The sequence below is a fragment of the Neolamprologus multifasciatus genome, chromosome 1, assembly GCF_963576455.1.
Source record: "Neolamprologus multifasciatus chromosome 1, fNeoMul1.2, whole genome shotgun sequence".
In the NCBI taxonomy this organism is placed as follows: domain Eukaryota; kingdom Metazoa; phylum Chordata; class Actinopteri; order Cichliformes; family Cichlidae; genus Neolamprologus; species Neolamprologus multifasciatus.
In genome coordinates, this window is record NC_140439.1 from 8020682 (window position 1) to 8040256 (window position 19575).

Genomic DNA, 19575 nt, shown 5'->3' on the forward strand with positions numbered 1-19575 from the left:
TGTCTACTTGGGAACTACAGCTTTTTTCTTCTAAACGGATTCATGGTGTGTGACGGTGTGAAAGTCCCGTCTTTCATTGCTTAACCCACTCTGGACTTGTGACATGGCGGCAAAAGTAATTGTGAAACTGTGCATAACCTTGTGTCTTTAATTTTGTTTCTGCAGGCTATATGACGATGATGATTATGATAAAATAAAATAAAAAATTCAGCCTTTTCACTGCTGAATGGAACAAACTCAATTTACATTTGTTTCAGTAGAAATTCCTTAATGAAGCCCTTAATACAATCGGTGGCATAAAAAGAACCGTTAACAGTCTGGAGCTGCCATACTTCTGATTCATTTCCAATCTAAATGCAGGAAGCACACATTGAAAAATAATACAAAAATGTCTCAAAATGTAATTGTACGTCCCTCGCCCTTCCTTAAACCCAGACTAATCCCCTCTGTCCATCTCTTTATTTTCCCCTCACAGCCGATCCCGACAGAGGTGGCTTATCTGATTCTGGGCAGCTCTGGTTGCTATCCAGCGCATATTTGAGCCCGTCAGAGCACAGTGGTGCTGCCAGCACAGTTTTTTCCAGGAGTGTGTCTGGCGGCTGCTTGTGTAATGGACTTTTTCCTCCTCCTCCACCTATACAGTAAACAGACCTCGCCCTGTCCACAACGCCACTTTGCATTCATAAAACCCACTGAAAACTCACAGCAGAATTGAGTTTACTACCTGTCTGAGGCAACATAATCAACTCTGTCCAGTGTTTATCATAGTCTGCTGTATAAAGCAAACCCTCAAAACCAGTCACCAACGACTGTTTATTCCTGTTTTTATTAACTTATTTATCACCGGCTCTTTTGTACAAACTACAAAATAAAGTGCAAGACGAGGGAATTATGCACTGCAGTGGCACAGAAATGATTTGAATCTAATACTTGCTGCAAAAACAGCATCCCGGGAGTATTAAAGCAATCCATCACAAATATAGTTACAGAACAAACTAAAATATTTCTTATTTAAAAAGCCCCTATTCAAAGAGCCATTCTACAGCATATTTAGCATATTTTCTATGCTTAATGCAAAGAGATTAATGCTTATGTGGCATTTTAAATGTTGCTGAGTCTATAATATATCCTCTGATACATCAAGATTAAAATGTTAAACTTCCAACAATAATAGTCTCCATTATGAATGAGCATGATCAAGTAAAACGCATGCTCGACCAATTAAAGGATGAAGCAAATCCAGCCCTCCCAACCACAGCTGTTCACTCCATCATTCTGCCTGAACTTTCCTGGACTAGTCTGGACCAGCAAGACTACCGGTATGTTAAAAGGCAGATATACAACAAAATTCACAGCAGGAGTCACTCATCCTCTGAAGCAAATCGTTGTTCGTTATATGGAAATACTTTGGATTTACTTCAAATGATGTGATGAACCAAGAATAAACACATGCAAACAGTGCTTAGAGTCGCGTCTGTGCCGCAAAGTAACAACAGCCAACTTATCCAACCACCTGAAAACATGCCACAAACTGCAATACGATGACTATGAAGTATGAAAGCAAAGACAAACGATGCAATTACTTAAATCGTCCAACTTCAACTCAAGACGTCCATGAAAGCGACCTGTACAGCTCCTCGGAGTATCGAGCACAGTCACAATTCATTTGGTCAAGAATCAGCAGCATCCACTAAAAACAATGAGTTACAAATGTAATAGGAAAATGGCCAACATACTGAACAAAAGATGCGTTATCCTCCAACTATTTTTCCATGTTTTGTATCTAAAGGTACAAAATAAATAAATTAAACTAAATTAAAATAAATAAATCACTCAAAGTACAAATGAATCACAAGAGTGGCTTTCCTGAATGACCTACAAGTGTGTGTAAGATTAGTGGTGATACAGCACATTGACAGGACATTTTACCGTCCATTATGGCAGATTAATGCTGAAGCGTTTGCTTGTTGCCATGACAAATCTCTGTGGAGCACTTGACACCAGTGAGTAACACTTAAGCGCTGTCATCCTCACAGCCCACATATTTTCCTCTTAAGAAACTGAATGACAGGAAATACTCTGGTGCAGACTAATTCAGCATTATATGACTATTAGGATCGTCAGTCTCCAGCTGAATGAATGCATCCATTTTCTTATGTTAGCTTTCTTGAAATTTTATATTTAACTATCATATTCAGCTCACAATACACAGGAAAGTGCTTGTGAAAACATGACAACAATTTGGGTGAAGACCCATTAGGTGATCACTGTGTGTAAGTTTCACTAAAATCTGGGAAATATTCTAGAGAGATCCTTTAAAGCAATTCTTAGGACCGAGGATAGAGAGATGGATGTGTCATCATGTCGTAAGCTTATCAGCTCTCTGGAAGGATGAGCTAAAAAGGATAAAAGGATGATAAACAAAGTTAAAATAAAAGAAACAGGTTGACAAAGATGCAAAAACACACTGTGGGGGGGGTAGTGTAATTGTGTTAGGTCCTGGAGGATCAAAGAAGAAGTGAAAGAAGGAACGCATCCGTACCTGGGGAAACTAAAAGAGAAGAGGGTAAACGGAGAGACTTAAGACTTAAAGCAAACTGAAAAGTAACAAACTAATAACAGCAACTATTGTAAGAAATTGGTATAGGCATTTTTAATTTTTTTTTTTTTTTGGGTGGGGATTCGGGGGTGGGATTGGTGAAACTTTTGCAGTATCATTTTACGAATGTAGTGCTGTGACACTGCGAGAGTTTAAGTTGTTAATGATAACATGTGAGGTGACAGCTGATTCTTACATCATATTACAAGTGTGGAAACCTGCCACTGTCTGGTTCATGGCCCAACAAATTTATTTATTTATTTATTTATTTATTTTTACACACGGCACCATAGAACCCATACTAGGTAAACTAGCCCCTTATTGCTCTCTCTCCACCTATATCACATTTGATTAATGCAAACGTGTGCTTGAGCCATCAGCAAAATCAACTATTATTCTGGCATTTATTCAGAAAAAAAATGAAAAAGCCGCTCCAAGATGTAGAGCATTAGAACCTTTAGTAGAAAAATCAAGAAGCCCAACTACCAGGTGAAGTACATGTGAGCACCAAAACACACGTGTTAGCTAAATAACAACAACAACAAAAAAAACTACATCTACAATACCGTTCCACCTGGAAAGAACTAAATAGGATCTATAAACCCTCCTTTGTGTTTCTTTACTTTTTACCAGCATCCACCAATCTATCATTCCCTACTTTCAATTATTCTATTAATTGTGCAAACCACACGTGCTCACAGCCTGAGGTGATGTCTGCAAAATGTTTATTTTGTCTGGCTGTCAAAAAAGTTCAGCAGAACTGCTATAATTGTGCAATTCATTATGTATCAATGCAATTTAATTAAGTGCAGCGACGCAACAGCACTCTGTGTTTGTAAAACTATTTTCAGTTCTGGCTGCCATTTTCTTCACATAAAACGCAACGCCGGGATCTGCGGCCATTCCCTTATTGTTTGGCACCAAGCCCAAACGCTGCAGCAAACATATTCTTTTCAGCAGGCGGCTCTTTTCAATCTCTCTGATTTGAGATGCCATGTGAAAAATATACTATTGCGCCACTTAAACACCCCTGTGTACCCCAGTTTTGGACAGCACAAAAGCTCTTATTGATTTTTAAAATCAACAAATCAGACCCACATTTTGTTTTCCTCCAAATGACTTAAAACCAACTGTAAACCACACCAGCTAAACTCTCGCTGGGGTAACGTACAGAAGTTGAAACTGTGTCAGATTAAGATGTAAGCCAGCAGATTTGGGCAGCATTTATTAAACATTAGGACTGCATCAACACAGCACTCCTATTTCTTTTCATGAAACTAAAGCGTGGGCAGAATCTCTGACAAAACAACACAGGGTTGGCAAGGGAACAAAAAGAAATGTTTCTTCTGCCAATAAAATCAATATCAGCTGGCAAAGCACAGCATAGGCTAAGACATGTAAAACAATGTTAATATGAAACTCACCGAAATCCAGATAAATGTGATGGGGTAACACTTGCCCAGCTTCAGCTTGAGGCATACAAATCACAAGTACTGTGACTTTTTTTGCATCAAAATGAAGATTCATAAACTATATGCTAAACCAAATAAATACTTTAAAAAGAAAAAAAAACTACCACTGTTAATGCAAAAGAATATATATATATATATATATATATATATATATATATATATATATATATATATATATATATATATATATATATATATATATATATAAGCAGTATTTTCTTTTAACGAGGGCTGCAAAACATCAATTCTTAAATGTGCTGGCTTACATAGTTAAGCCCTCTAATATGATCGTGCACTGATTACACTTTTAAAGACTTTTAAAGCTTAAATCCACAACCTCTGCTGTAGTTAACATTGAAAACCTACTCAGACAAGTTTGTACAAGATTTAAAAAGAAAGTAAAGCCTGGCCTCAGTTCAATAACCCCTTTGTCTCTCCCTCTTGCTTCTATTACTTTCCTCTACCCTCGATCACCCTCTAATCATGCCCTCTTCTGTGTGAACAAGTGTGTCCGCCTGGTTTACAGAGCAGGGAGTAAATATTTAGGAGGGAGGTGGAGGAGAGGACCAAGCAAGTGTTGGATAAATCAGAGAGGAGGAGGATTATGTTAATGTGTCCAAACAACTACGGTCAAATCCTGGGACAGAAAGAAAGAGCCTGATGAGACAACAACGAGGGAAAGGAAGGGGAAGGGAGATGAACTGAGCGATGCTAGAAATGCAACCGCTTAGTGAGATATAAATAAGAAAGTCTTGGATGAAAAACAAAAAAGCAAAGGGAGTTGGGCGTGCAGGATTCCTGTGGTCAGAGGGCAGAGACAAGGAGGCTAAGGAGGCTGCAAGGACAGAGGGGTTCAGACAGAGAGAAAAAAACATGAGGGGGACGCAGATAGAAAATCAACACATAGAGAAGGAGGGAATGGGGTCCTAATCTTCTTCGCTCCCACCTTCAGATCAGCTGAGCTCCTGCGGTCACAGCTGCTCTCTGATTGGCTAAGACTACAGAGAGTGGTGGATTAAAGGACAGAAGGGGGTACTTCTTAGTTTTTGGTGGTTTGTGTGTGTGTGTGTATGTGTGTGTGTGTGTGTGTGTGGGGGGGGGGGGGGGGGGGGGTCGTCTATATATGAATGCCCTTGTGAGAATCACTTTAATGCAAGGACACGGTGGTCACTCCTCACTTATTTTTGTTGAGAGGATTAAGTTAGGGGTCAGGATTAGACCATTAAGTCCTGCACATATCTGAGGCCTTCCAGTATTTATCAATTCCCTTTAAAGTGTAGATTAGACTTGTCTGCACTTTTTTTCAAGTTCAACTGGAAAAAGTTCATTTGAAAAATACAAAAAGACCAGACTTCAAACTGAAGCTCAAAAAAAAAAAAAGACAAAAAGTAAGACATTTTAATATTTTTAAAGACTTAGATGACAAATATTTGATAACTCTAACTGAACTTAATAACTCTAAAAGACACTTGCATAAAAGGTTTCATTAAAACATTTACTGGTGGCAGTTCCAGAGGTCTTTTAAAACATTTACACTCACAAAGTCGTGAATACCAAGTCAGTGAGTTGTTCAAATGACTTCTCATGAATATGGTAAACATTACACCACCTGGAGGCCCAGTTATACCCGACAGGAGGGTCCTCACAAGTTGGAATGCCAAACGTGTGTGTGTGTGTGTGTGTGTGTGTGTGTGTGTGTGTGTGTGTGTGTGTGTGTGTGTGTGCATATACCTGTGAATGTGTGCGTTTGAGTTTTTAGTACACACACCCGCTTCCCAAACCTCACACACTTGTGTGAGCTGACAGCAGAGGAAGCCAAGTCTCATGCAGCGCTTTCAATCTCACTCAACAGAGATTTTCCTCTTCCATTTCATTTTACATTCACGGTCAACACACACACACACACACACACACACACACACACATATATCTCCTCTGCACCCCCTGTCTTCTCACTAGCTGAAATCATTTACTCTTTCGCAACCTCGGCCGCTTTCAACTCAGCAGGACTCCAACACTGTTGCAACGCATCAGTGTGTGTGTGTGTGTGAGTGAGAGAGAGAGAGAGAGAGAGAGAGAGAGAGAGAGAGAGAAAGCGAGAGCGAGAGAGAGAGAGAGCGCTTAGCTCAGTGTAAGTGAAATGCAGAGAGAGAAATAACTAGAAGGATGACCTATAACAGTGAGGGAGGATGATGCAGTAGGAGGAGATGAATGGTGAAATAACACATGATGTATTAGTTGTCCCAGGTTATCTTGTCTTATCTGCTGTTGTTATGAATATCCACTGTTACTGTGTGCTAATAAATTGTATTGCCTTGAACTGGGAAAAGAGGTCAGAGAAATTGAAAGCCTGATAAGATATGATTGAAGACAGAAAAATGAGTCATACTGCAGCTGTTGGACGGGGTTTTTACAAAGGGAACGGTCGCAGTCAAAAGGTGAGCACGGCTCTATGCCAATCACATTCACTGTGAGAGAGGATAGTCACAGCAAGGCTTGATCACTTGAACATTAACAGGCTTGCAGCATGAAGTGCAGCAAAGAAGCCAATGTGGGAAAACGCTACTGTAACTGTAAGAAGGTCAAAACTACAAGGATAACATCAGGGTTACTAAAATAAAAAGAATGGCAGCTTTTCTGAAAGTTTTAGGACCTTTTTGGTGTCATGTGCACTCAAGGTACTTGGCACATGATTTGGTAGTCCAGAAAGTGCTACGCAGAGCTTTCTAGGCTTTCTATGTTTGCATGTTACAGCTGTGCACTGTCACCAAGGGCCAATGTCTAAAATATTAACAACAACTAATGTGGGCAATCCTTGATTATGTTTATGCTGTTGTTAGCTGTTTAGCTTAGCCCCTGAAAAATTGATAATATACAATGATGGTTTTGTTTTTTCTTGCCATCATTTCCTTTTGTTTTCAAGCCTACTTTCCAACCAGTCAGCAATTGAGCTACACAAGGAGACATCCTAAATGGGCAATTTGCTGATGGCTTTTGGACTGCACACAAGTGCGTCTCTGTAGCCTCTGTGGGCACTGAATCCTTCTTTCTACCACAGGGCTGCACCTTTCTGGTCCCCCTCAACAATATGACCCAGTCTCTTTAATGTCTCCTTAATCATTGCTCATGCTGCCTGTGTGCATGCCCAAAGTTTAAAACTCATCATAAATGTCATAATCTTTTTTTTCTATTTTTTTCCTCTTAAATCTTTCCGAATTCCTAAACTAAGGTTTGAAAACTTTAAAAGCAGGATCAAATAAGAAATGTAAAAACAGTTTTAGCAATTATTACATGAAATCAATTATTACACTCAAACAGAACAGAATCTTCCAAGGACATGATCTTGCATGACAATTCACTAAGTGCGATGAGAACTGTGAAAACATGAAAATCCACTTTGACATATTTTCACAGTTCGCACCACACACTTATTCTTCATTCTACATAAACTTTGTGTACTTTTTCACACAGAGTGCAACTCTTCCTCTCACTTCTTGACACAAGAGTTTCAGTGAGGTAGTGAGTGGATTTATGAAGAGAGCAGTAGGAAGGTTAGGTGAACGCGCTGACCTCAACACGAGGCAAGTGTCATTCTTTTCAGATATTATGATGTACTTCCTCTTTACTCACTTTCTGCTTCAGTTTGCCCTCATCTCACTGCGAAAACCTTCAACACAATAAGCCCTTACAGCCATTTCCATAGGAACCACACTCACAAAGTATGCCCTTCCTTCTCTTGTGTGATTGTATGGATGTGAAACAAGAGTGCCAAGAACACAAACACATTCCTCCAATGGAACAGCACTTCATGCTTCTTACAGCTCATACTTACACCCTGCAATCAAACATAGTAAAATGTGCCTATGTTGCCACATTTAGACGAGCACACCCCCTGAGCTCAGACAGCTCTGTCAATGAAAGAATGGGGGTGTTATTAATTTGATTAAACGTCTGTGAGTTATGCCTTCATTAAACTTCATCAAGGCTAATTAGTATCCTGGCATTGAGATGTGCGACCCACTAAAACGCTCTTCAACTAAACACTCTAATGACACTGTCATAATAGTCACCCACTTTGAACATGTAACATAATCGTGCTCAGTTATTAGTTAAATCTTTAGTTAGTTTTACGATCATTTCTACACAATAGCTCAAAATCATCCATGCAGATATTTTGTCTTTATTCTGAAATTTGAGAAACTAGCACAGACTTTAATTTACTGATCGCCACTTACAAACCTGTTAAACTTAGAGCTGAATAACTGTCGGTAAAATAAAGCAGTACAACTTCAGGGAAAGTATCTCCTTTAATGTGGGCATTTGTACCACACTGTCACTGCGAAAAAGTACCGAGGATGAAATCCTCAACTTGATTTACCAGCTGATGTTCCAATTCTCAGATACTGCTATGAACTCTATTGCTATTATGCAACCAATTCAGTATGCGACCAGATGTGAAATATAGACACAACCTTTCCATCTGTGAAAAACAGCCAGGAAACAGTCTTTGGAGAACACAATGAGGGACAAGGCTTCTGGGACATGGCTGAGAAGATGAAAGGCAGGAGCTGTCTAGGTTACTTTAGTGGCTTTTTTTTTTTTTTTTTAATTCTTCTGGTACCTGACTGGGTTGACTAGTGTAATAATAGTTACAAATCCTGTTTAATGACTCCAGTATCAATGCCAGTATCCAAGTGAATGAGTAATACAACTCACCCACTCAGAGCAGTTATAAAGGGGCAAAATATCCATAGAGGTCAAAACCGTCTCCTGTACCAGACTGTAAATAAGCGTTATGTTTACTTGTAATGCCCCAATTTACAACCTAATAAAAGGAAAGTGAAGCAGCAAATCTTGCAAACTAACTGGTACAACTTGAGAAGTGTTCTTATAAAAAAGGGGAAATTTATGATAACACACCCTCCCCAGTATGGTCCAGTATAAACAGGCCAAAGTAATGGTAGGTGAAGAGGAGACCCATAGCTGTAAAGTCAATTTCCTTCTCACCTTCATGCAACAGCAGCTCCTTCAGACTAAAGTTACAGCACTGACATTCACAACTCCACATATTTTATCCAACACACACGCACGCACGCATACAACCACAACAAGGATTTTTACATGCGTCTCTTAGTCCCCTGTGTTCCCCTCTGCTCTCTTTGGTCTCTGTGCAGCTATGAAACTTTATCTGGGGGAACACAAGTGCAAGATACACACACACACACACACGCATGTATATACACACACACACACGCACACATACACACAGACAGCCACAGCTGAACTGCAGTTTCCACATGATCTCCACATTGTAATTAGATCAGACGTTTACACAGATAGCTTCATAGGCACAGTCCACTAGGCCACTTTGCCTCCACTCCCATCTACATGAGTTTCTCTCAGACACACACACACACACACACACACACACACACACACACACACACAGATTCCTCCAGCGTGATTCAGGAGAACTCTGCTTTGTCTGGAAATTGCTGAGAAATTAGTTAAGGTTCAAACAACACAAACTATAATGCAACAATTCTGCAGGGAGGACAATGTATCTTTCTGTGTTTATCTGTGTGGCTACTGTCATTCTGGATTCTCACGGTCACACACACACACACACACACACACACACACACACACACACACACACACACACACACACCTGCAGATCAAGCACAGTCGAGAAAACCAACTTGGAAAATGTTGTTAAATAACATAAAAATTTCTCTTCTCAGTTTTACGATCCATTTCCCTTAATCCAATCAGTCTAATAGAGGCAGCGTAACATGACACATGAACACAAATACACGTGCAAACACTTGCTTCTAAGTGGCCTGCACTGTGGGGTTTTCAGCCACACAAAAATATGTTATTACATTTCAAAAAGTAGTTGAAATCTTACTTTACTTGAGAAAATGCATAATTTAGTTAGCAGAACAATAATCTAAGAACTGGAAGACACTCTAAGACAAATATGCTCTTTATCTGAGGGAGTGAGTGTAAGCGCCTGTCTTTGATGAATGTACTCTCGTCTGATATTTGGAATACAGATCAGATTTCAATAAAGATGAAACAATAAATTTAATGTCAGAATTTGGGAGTTGTGATCGCTTAAAGCTGTAAGACTTGCGGTGCTGGTGGAGACGCAGCCAATCAGGACGCATTCTTGTTAACACAACTCATCAACTATGTGTTATTTCAAAGTGTTCATTTAAGTAGACAACTTTCCATGGATGTATGCGTTTCTTCCAGTTATCAAACAGTTTGGACCACTCGTACCGGCTTCAGCTGCTAGAGAAACTGAAGCAGGCTGAGCAGAGGTGCTAAATAAACTACAAATAAACCTAAACTGACAAGGGAGGAATTTACACAAAGAAGGAGGAAATAGTATTATTGTAGGGTCTTTACCTTGCAATGTGAAGTGTGTTGTTGCCATTTGGTGCTATAGAAATAAATTAGTGGCTATCCCAGCTGACATAGGTAGGCGTGGTACACCCTGGACAGGTCACTAATCTGTTGCAGTGCTAACACAACATGATATAACATAATAATTGTTAAGACTTGCTGCAGTGCCAAGGAGAAAATAGATTCTAAATATTATAAAGTATTCAGTATTTCTAAACTATAAATACAGGCATAAATCAAGGAGAAAAAGTGATACTTTGTTTTATGATTTGTAGTCTTCACTGTTGGAAAACTGAACTGCATTAAGTTGATATGTGATGTGATCATTGATCTAGTGGATGCAGTAGCAAGAAGAAGCGGTGCGTTTGCTTGACAGTATCTACGGTTTTTAATGGCTGACTACTACAACAATACAAAATCTATGTGATATGAGAATTGCGATTATGATATTGACTGGACAGAATCCAAGAGAACCAGCGTGGAACTACAGAGCGGTGGAGCAGAGGATCGATCAGACAGTACTAATGGATTAGAAAGGTCCAGCTAGATGCTCTGATATCTGTCAGCTGCTTCCATCCGTCTCCTTAAATAAGTAACAAGATGCAGATCAATACACGGCAATCTGACACACTGAATATTCAACTGGCCAGAGATCAATAACGCTTTGCATCCCCTCTCCAAACCTCTAACTAGCTTAATATGACAGAGGAAGACTGATGGAGAAAGCATATCAGCACATACACAAACACAACCACGCAGCTCTAAAGGAGGTTGGGGAAGTGTCAAATAAAAGGGCAGCTTGCTTTTTTCCGCTGTGAGCAGGCGAGGAGAAAGAAAAAAAGAAGACTCGCATTGACATTTCACACCGATACACCGGTGTTTAAAAAAAGAAAAAAATGCTGTGGAGATCTCCTCCACTTGACAAACTGACATGCTCTACAAGAGAATACTCCTGTCTGCCTCAGCTGCCAAGACTTCCCCTCCAGCCAAACTTCATCTGTTGCCAAAAGTCACTCAAGCATTTTTCTGCACGGGGCATACACCAAGCAGAGCGTCTGGCTCTCAAGTACTGCCCCACCTGACCAGTGACCCATTCACTGTTTCAGCGGGTGATGATGGGATCCATATGGGTTCAATTACAGATTTTTTTTTACTTTTTATGGAGGGAAAAAAAACCTCTGCCTGAGAACATTTCTACATTTATAGCAAAATTCAGAAGTCATCCAGTTATGTGAAATTAGTGCCAGAGACCTGCCAAGAACAACCAGAGTCTTGGTTAAGTGATGGGATTTTAATGCCTTGCTCATGGGGCTCATGCATAATATTCAGTCGGGAATAGCTGATTTACTCTTTAGAACCGCATCTGGCACGCTGGTTGATGTAACAGCTTAGAAAGTTGATCTAGATTTAAATTAAACCTTTAAAAGGGAAATTACATTACAACAAATTGCGTAAATACAAGTTCATTACAATGGAAAAAAGAAATGTTTTAAGAAAAGTATCAAAAATGTTCAAGTGCTCAAAGTATTGAGAATGTCTTTTTATTTCAATTAATTTAATAATTAGGTAAAAATCTTCTTCAGATGCTTGTTAAGATTTCAGAAGTTTGGCCACCTAAGGAAAGCATTTGAGGAAAAAACATGTTATGGTAAGTATAAAAAAAATAACACAGGCTTAAATTAAAAACTGACACATTGTATAAAATATATTTTGGCAGATTTTACAGTGTCTTTGAAATGAAAAACTCAGAGGGACACACTTGGATTACTGTCACAGGCGACTTACTAAACATGCGGTGGTTTTACTTCAATGCCTCCTCATCAACAACCACATGCCCATCAGTGAGGTGAGTTTAACACGGTCATTGAGTCTTTATGCGATTTTATTTATGTTTCTTTTTCCTCCTCATGGTAGATGAATGAGCAGAGAGAGAAAAGAGAAACCGAGGATGATACCAAAAGCAAAAAAAATGAAGTGAGAAACAAAGACTCACTGCATCCGTCCTCGTCACTGTGGTCCCCGCAATCGTTGTCTCCGTCACACTGCCACTGGGCTGGGATGCAGGTACACTCCCCGAATGCACTGACTGCACACGTAAAGTGGTTCCTCCCACATGAGCACTCAGTGCTGCCCTCAACTCCTGCGCGCACACACACACACACAAAGGAAGAGAAGATTAGAGCTTATCGCACATGCTCAGGTTAACTCAGGCACTGGAATTCATATTACCACAAAATGATTCTGCCAGATATACATAATAACTGTAAAGTATTGAGACAGGGACTTTTATCCCTGCCTGTGACCTCCTGCTTTGTTTCTCGCTTTAAACTTGACACTCCTCAGCTGCTCCCTGCTTAGTATGTTGGATAAAAGCCTGAGAATGCCGCCGTTTTTTGTTATAAACAAAAACAGTTTCTTTCACTTTAATGTAATTTTCTGTTTCATAACTCTCAACAGTAAACTTTAACAGTAAACCCAGTAAACTGGGACTCTGAATAGATTCAATATAACCTTGCTTCTGAATATTTTGCTCTGATATCTGTCATATCTATTTTACAGAGTGATCGAAAGACTGTGCTGCTCGTGTAAAAAGACGCTCCTTAGCTACAGAAACACATCAGCGCCTTGGTACACACATACAGCACTGCAATGGTTAGTCACTCAGTTATTCAACACATACTGAATGCATTTGTTGTTTTTAGTGTTTTAATATCCTTGATTTGGAAAAGGTTTCACGTGTAAATCTTTAGTCCTCCCTCTCACAAACCACTTTGATATAGAATAAAGTAAAATAAGCTAAAAGGGTTGTGTTATATCAAGTCAGCGAGGCCAAACATCTCAAAGATTTTCAGCTCCCAAAATGACAGAGTAATTAAACTTTTCAAGGATGTGTGATTGTGCATTTGAAAAGCTGAGACCATCTCGTTTCAACACACATGCCTTACTGAAATATCTAAGCTATGTGGTGATGCAGAGGCCACGTGTTGCTTTCAGTTTACTGGGCTTAATATGCAGGAGCGAGTCTCGGGGAGTAAAGTCTACTGTTAAGTTTAAAGTGAGTTAAACAACAACAAAACAAGCTATGATACACAGAAAGTCTGACTCATTTTAGCTCCTGAGAGCGATGATGTTTAGAACATCTGTATGTGTATGTGTACACATGTCCTGTGGTGTAGACATGCTGATTCAGAACATTGTTAAGCACGGGAATAGGCGTTTTTATCAATATAGGCATACAGCAATTAAAATATTAAATAGTAATAACATTTTTATGAAAAAATAACATTGAAATACTAAAATAACAATACAGTAGTAAGCAGATGACGGTATTATACTGTAAAGCTCAGAATCTACAAGTAAACTACAAAATAACCAATAAAATCTACACTGAACTTAAAAAGAAAAGCAAAGAAAATTTTGATCTATAAAACATCTTCAATTTATCTCTGCTGCAACACGGTTGATTAGATGGATCGAATATAAATATCAGTTACTATCCTTTTATGTTATACACTGGGCATCTGTATACCAATAAACACTGGGTCTGATTTACTACCACAAAAAAGGAAAAGAAGGAAGAAAAAAAAAGACACCACATCTTCAGACACATCACAGCAAACCATAACCAGGGGAGGAAATAAATAAAGGTTTCCCGTTTTGCTCTCACTTTGAAGCCCATTAATGGCCATCTGTGTGTGTGTGTGTGTGTGTGTGTGTGTGTGTGTGTGTGTGTGTGTGTGTGTGTGTGTGTGTGTGTGTGTGTGTGTGTGTACACGTCTGTTTTGCTGAAGCTGGCCTGCCGCAACAAACCCAAAGTTTCTTGGAGCACGCATACGAATGTGTGTGCGTATGTGTGTGTGTGGTTCCTGGCCTCCTCACAAAGGCATCAGTCAACCCAGGAGGGCCTGGCAGAGAGAGCTCAGTAACCTTCAGATCCCTCCCACAGCACTAAATTAATGGCCTCTTTCTTTTCATTTCCCTCTCTCCCTTTCTTTCTCCTCATTCTTGTCTTTCCATCATCTCCTCTTCACACTTTCCCCTCAGATACCTCCATTATTCTCCTTACCCTCTACTAGACAACTCTTCATTTACATCCTGTTAAATTTGTTTTCATTTTCATGAATGCTCTATAATTCCTACAGTCCTCAGACCCTAGGGAGTGGGACATTTACTCTCAGGAAAAAAAACGGAGCTATCAAAGACAGGTCTGAAACTCCCCGTGTTAAACTTTTCAGGTTGACACAGATCGCTTATATTGGCTTTGTAGCGTTAAGCTTATGCGTATTTTACTCAGATGTGAGTGTGGGCTTGCACTGAGCTAAATTAAAGTGTGCGAGCTGGAGCAGAAGTCTTGTCAACATGAAACCACATCACAGGCCGCACATTTGTCAAACATACTTTAAAAAGCATAGGTCACTGGCTTCAACCACAGCCAAAGAAACTTATTGACTATAGCAGGAAGCAATCAACCACACTGTCTTACACAGTCTCACATATTTCCAACCGCTTAGATCAGGGGTGGGCAATCTCACTCCACTAAGGCCGGTGTCCCTGCAGGTTTTAGATCTCACCTTGGGTCAACACACCTGAATCACATGATTAGTTCGTTACCAGGCCTCTGGAGAACTTCAGGACATGTTGAGGAGCTAATTTAGCCATTTAAATCAGCTGTGTTGGTTCGAGGACACATCTAAAACCTGCAGGGACACTGGCCTGAGATTGCCCACCCCTGGCTTAGATGGTGTGGCGGTCTAGAAAATGTTCAGATACAGACACAGTAACATCATCAATATTTCAGTGTCAAACAGGACAAAAGCTGCCTGTAGACTGAAAGAGTTCTGGTGAAGGAAAGACTGTATCACATGTTCCTGTAATATAAGAGCCGTTGTTTTACAATGTTGCCAACACTATGTCACGAACAAAAAGTCACACTGCTGAGGTGTAGCAAATGTGCTTTATGGTACTAATACCCTTGACACACAAAGCTATCAAACCAGAAAATCAAGTCATCTAATGTTCGTCCTGTGAACTGATGTGAACATGGAGCAAAATGGAAAAAATAAAATCTTAAGGGTTAAATGCCAGTAAATACAGCAAACGTTCGCGTAACCCCGTCAGTGAAAGTAATCACAACTTTAAAACCAAAAATGTATGAAGCAAAGAAGATGCCGATGTTCCTCGATGAGGCTTATGATGACGGGTAAATGCTCGGTCAGAGGGCATACAAAAAGACATTTATACCGTCTATAATGAGAGGGTGAACCTAGCAGGAAAATAAAGAGGGAATCATCACCCCTAGATTGTTATGTAAGGCTGCAGACAAAAAAAAAAGCCACAAAACAAACACAAACACTATGCAGCAGCCAGGCCTAGCAGGCCGGTGCTTTCAAGAGCGCCAGCATGACAAGCCTCTGATGAATCACACAGATAGCAGATCACAAGCTGGGCTGTTTTCTAAAGACAGAGGATCACTTTGAGTTGTAAGCACAAGTTTAGCAACAATACATCATCTGAATAAAGGCTGAGGAGCACATACACTATAATCACCTGAAATGTGAGTTTGGAAAACCGATAGCAACAAGTTTAAGACACAAAAAGCTCCAAAACCAGTATCAACTTTTTTGGGGGGGAAATACCTTGATATTATCAAACTTGACTTTCAAAAGGTTTCCAACAAAGAGAATCTGGATTGTGACTGTAATTGTGTGGGTGACTGTGAGTGTGTGTGTGTAGCAGAAGCTTTGCTTTGTTTAGTGTTACTCAAGGATAGACGTTGGTCTAAATGTACATGTAGATATTTTTAAGCTATATCCCGCTCTGTGGATTGGTTTGACAGTCATTTTTAAGCAGAGACACAGATAATCAATCTCTCCCATCACCTGCTGCTGGTAGAGCCCAGTGTGTGAGTTGTGACTCAGGAAAGAAAAAAAAAAACCTCAGGCAGAGAAAAAGAAACCAAAGACCACCAAAGATCCTCCACTGCCGGTCACTATGGCCTTACACTGTCTAAACAGGCCTGGTATGGAACAAGACAGGTGGTCCCCAAAAAGGTAAACACAGACAAAATCCCACAAACCAACGTGGATGCCATGTTTAAACCCAGACCCACCTACAGCAAGGACCGAGCCGGAAGCTGGGGTGGCGCGAGAGCCTCAGATCTAACCAGGTGGTATATTCAAGCTATGTTTCACCATTTTACAATTTGCTGTTGTTAAATAGCTCAATGACGAGTGTGAAGTGTTGAAGAGAGAGCAGTTGGGCCAAAACACACAATGGTAACTCTGGCCTGGAGAGCGGGTGGCCGCATGCTTTGAACAATGTCAAAAGGCTGCCAGTTAATTAGGCGTGGACCTCCCTGGAGTCTACCTGGAGGGTCGGCGCGGTATCTTTTTTGCAGTGCGCGAGTGCGTGGCTGTAAAAAAGTGATAAGCAGGAAATTGGGTTTGGGCGGAGGGATGGGGGTTGGTGGGGGTGAATCATCTGATGCAGAGTATAGGAGGGGAGCGCACAAGGAAGGAGTCCGGCCTTTTGTGTGCGTCTTCTGTTCTTCCTGCCACCCTTCGGCTGCTGGTGCCGAGCTGTAAAAGCACAGCCTAAGAGAGAAACAGCTGCGACTCAGCGTGTCAGCAACTGTTCAGCCCGAACCATCCAAAACCGGCCACATTCATGCAGCACTGCGCAGCACTGCATACTGAGAATGGACACAACTGGCGTCCCGGCTCGCTGTCGGCCAACAACGTCCAGCATTCGTCACTCCTCGCCGCGTGAGACTGCTGACAGAATGAGACGCCTGACTGCTTGCATACACGGAAAAGCTGTTCACCTGCAGTGGTTCTCATTCATGACTGACAGAGAACAAGAGAGCTGCAATGCTGTTTTGGCTTTCTGAGGGAGACAAACTTCATTATCAGTATATTCGGATTTTCCTAGGCCTAAATGACCCATCCTTAGTACACAGTAATATTTCTAGCATATTTCTAGCATATACAAGCTTATCCGAGTTTTAATTTCATCCCATTTCAATCCCATCTTCTATTTAAATTGGCTTTATATCCCAATACAAAAGTGCCTGAAAGAACATAAATCAAATTTACACGCTCTACAGATTCAACCAGATGGTTATTACCTTTAAAAGAAAAAAAATCTGAATGTCTATAATTTGATAATCTGTGAACAAGACAAGATCAGAGCAGAAAAGTACCGTAGTTTTCGGGTCATAAGCCGCTACTTTTCCCCCCACACTGTGAACACTGCGGCTTATACTGATGTGCGGCTAATGCCTTTTTTTTTTTCATGCGGCCAAAAACATTTTGCCTGGTAACAGTAGACCAATAAAATTGATAAGTAGTATATATACGGTATATATTTTTACCGATTGTTAAGAGACGTTGTAATGTTGTTTGTGCACTGTTCCGTAAAAAAAACATAAGCAACGTAATTTGTGTGTTAAGTATACGTATGTATCGGTAAAGGTAGCCGTGTTACAGGCGCTGTTCGAGGAAAAGAAACATTTTTTGTATGTTACCATAACGTTTATGTTACCTTACAGATTAAATTAAATGTTAAAAATCCTCACGTGTAATATTTCTGTGTAAATATCTCATATTACGAGTGAAACGCATACGGCTTTTAATCAGGTGCGCTCTGTAGTCCGGGAATTATGGTAATATTTGCTGCTAGAAAGCGTTGTTTCTTTTCCCACCTTTCTGCAAAAGGAAAGCTTCTTCAGTACAACAGATTGTCTGCGTGACACCCTGTAACAGCTCGACCAATCAATTCAGCTTCTTCCTGCCCATGTGATGATAGTAAATCAGATAACAGCCAACCTTTCAGCTCCGCTTTGGTCTGGGACAGGTGGCTCATACTTTTTGTTTTCTGTGGCCGCTGCTGAAAACATGGCCGATGACAGTGGTGAAACTGAACCGCACATTAAATGGCCCGTAAAACTAAAACAATACGCTTAAAAAGTTCAAAATGGTCCATAAAGACTTGATGATCATTCTCAGAGGATTTATTACCTTTCAGTTTTTAGACTCATAGAAAGAAATCGATTAGTGGTGCATTTATGAATATAAACTGCGTACCTCAGGCTATGAGCCCTTTCTCGTGATCTGGATCTCTCTCTTTCACGGCATATGGAAGCTGTAAAGCTGCTACCAACGCTCAAGGAACACATTCACTGAATTCTCTGTGGTCACCATGGCTCCGGGTTATGCTGACCTGGCTTCATGATGCCGAACAGCTCATCATCCCTGCCAGTACCTCTCCTTAACATCCACCTACTAATTTGCCGACTGTAGGTCAGACCGCCCTGATGTGGCAAGCCGTAACCACAGCAACACATGTTGAACCGTGCATGGGAAAGGAAAAAACAAGTGTGGGGAACAACATGTTTGAGAGGTCGTATATATGCAAAGCTTTATAAGCTTAAAATGCTGCCAACATCCAATTTGTGCACTCGAGTATGTAAACAAAGTAGCAGACAAACAAGCTTAGAGCTGACGTCAAATCTTTCTGGACAGCTCCGTCATCACCAGCTCATCCTCCTGGTAGCACACAGAATACACGCACACACACACACACACACACACACACACACACACACACGCACACAGGCAGGACTGTCTGAAAACGAGGCAGTTGGTCCAGCAGCGGGGTTCTTTTCGCGCCTGCTCATCTCAGACTTTCATTAAAAACACCAGTCTTATCACACTGCAGCTCTCAGTCACTTTTTTATAACATAACTCAGCAAGAGGGTGTGTGCGTGTGTGTGTACACTTAGCCAATCATTGCCTAATAACTACATGTCACCTAAAAGCATGTGGGTGGATACTGTCCCTCATTCCCTTAAAATGAACCAATTCAACTTAATGACACACACAGTGAACATTAGCCTGTTGCCGGTGAAGTTTTATAAATTAAAGGCTATAGAGGGAAGCTGTGTACAGTACATTCACCCACAAACACACACACACACACAGACAATGTCATGCAAGGCCAGTCGGCAGTCTCCCTCTGAAGTCACTTCAAAGATAACTCTATCTTGGCCAGGGATGAGTGGACGGCCGCTGAACAGGCATGTGAGTGGAC

At 40.6% G+C, this 19575-nt stretch overlaps 2 protein-coding genes across 4 annotated transcripts in view; one reads left to right on the plus strand and one right to left on the minus strand.

The window, feature by feature from the left end:
* LOC146525257 (protein kinase C-binding protein NELL1-like) overlaps window positions 1-19575 on the plus strand; it is a 788406-nt gene that overhangs the window by 397975 nt on the left and 370856 nt on the right. The gene's annotated exons all lie outside the window — the stretch shown is intronic.
* The window catches only part of lrp4 (low density lipoprotein receptor-related protein 4), a 102610-nt gene that overhangs the window by 45521 nt on the left and 37514 nt on the right, over window positions 1-19575 (minus strand). For all 3 annotated transcript variants that reach the window (XM_085134410.1, XM_085134389.1, XM_085134479.1), the window contains exon 2: window positions 12479-12625. In XM_085134410.1, the coding sequence (XP_084990536.1) occupies window positions 12479-12625 (147 nt within the window). The remainder of the gene's footprint in view (window positions 1-12478; window positions 12626-19575) is intronic.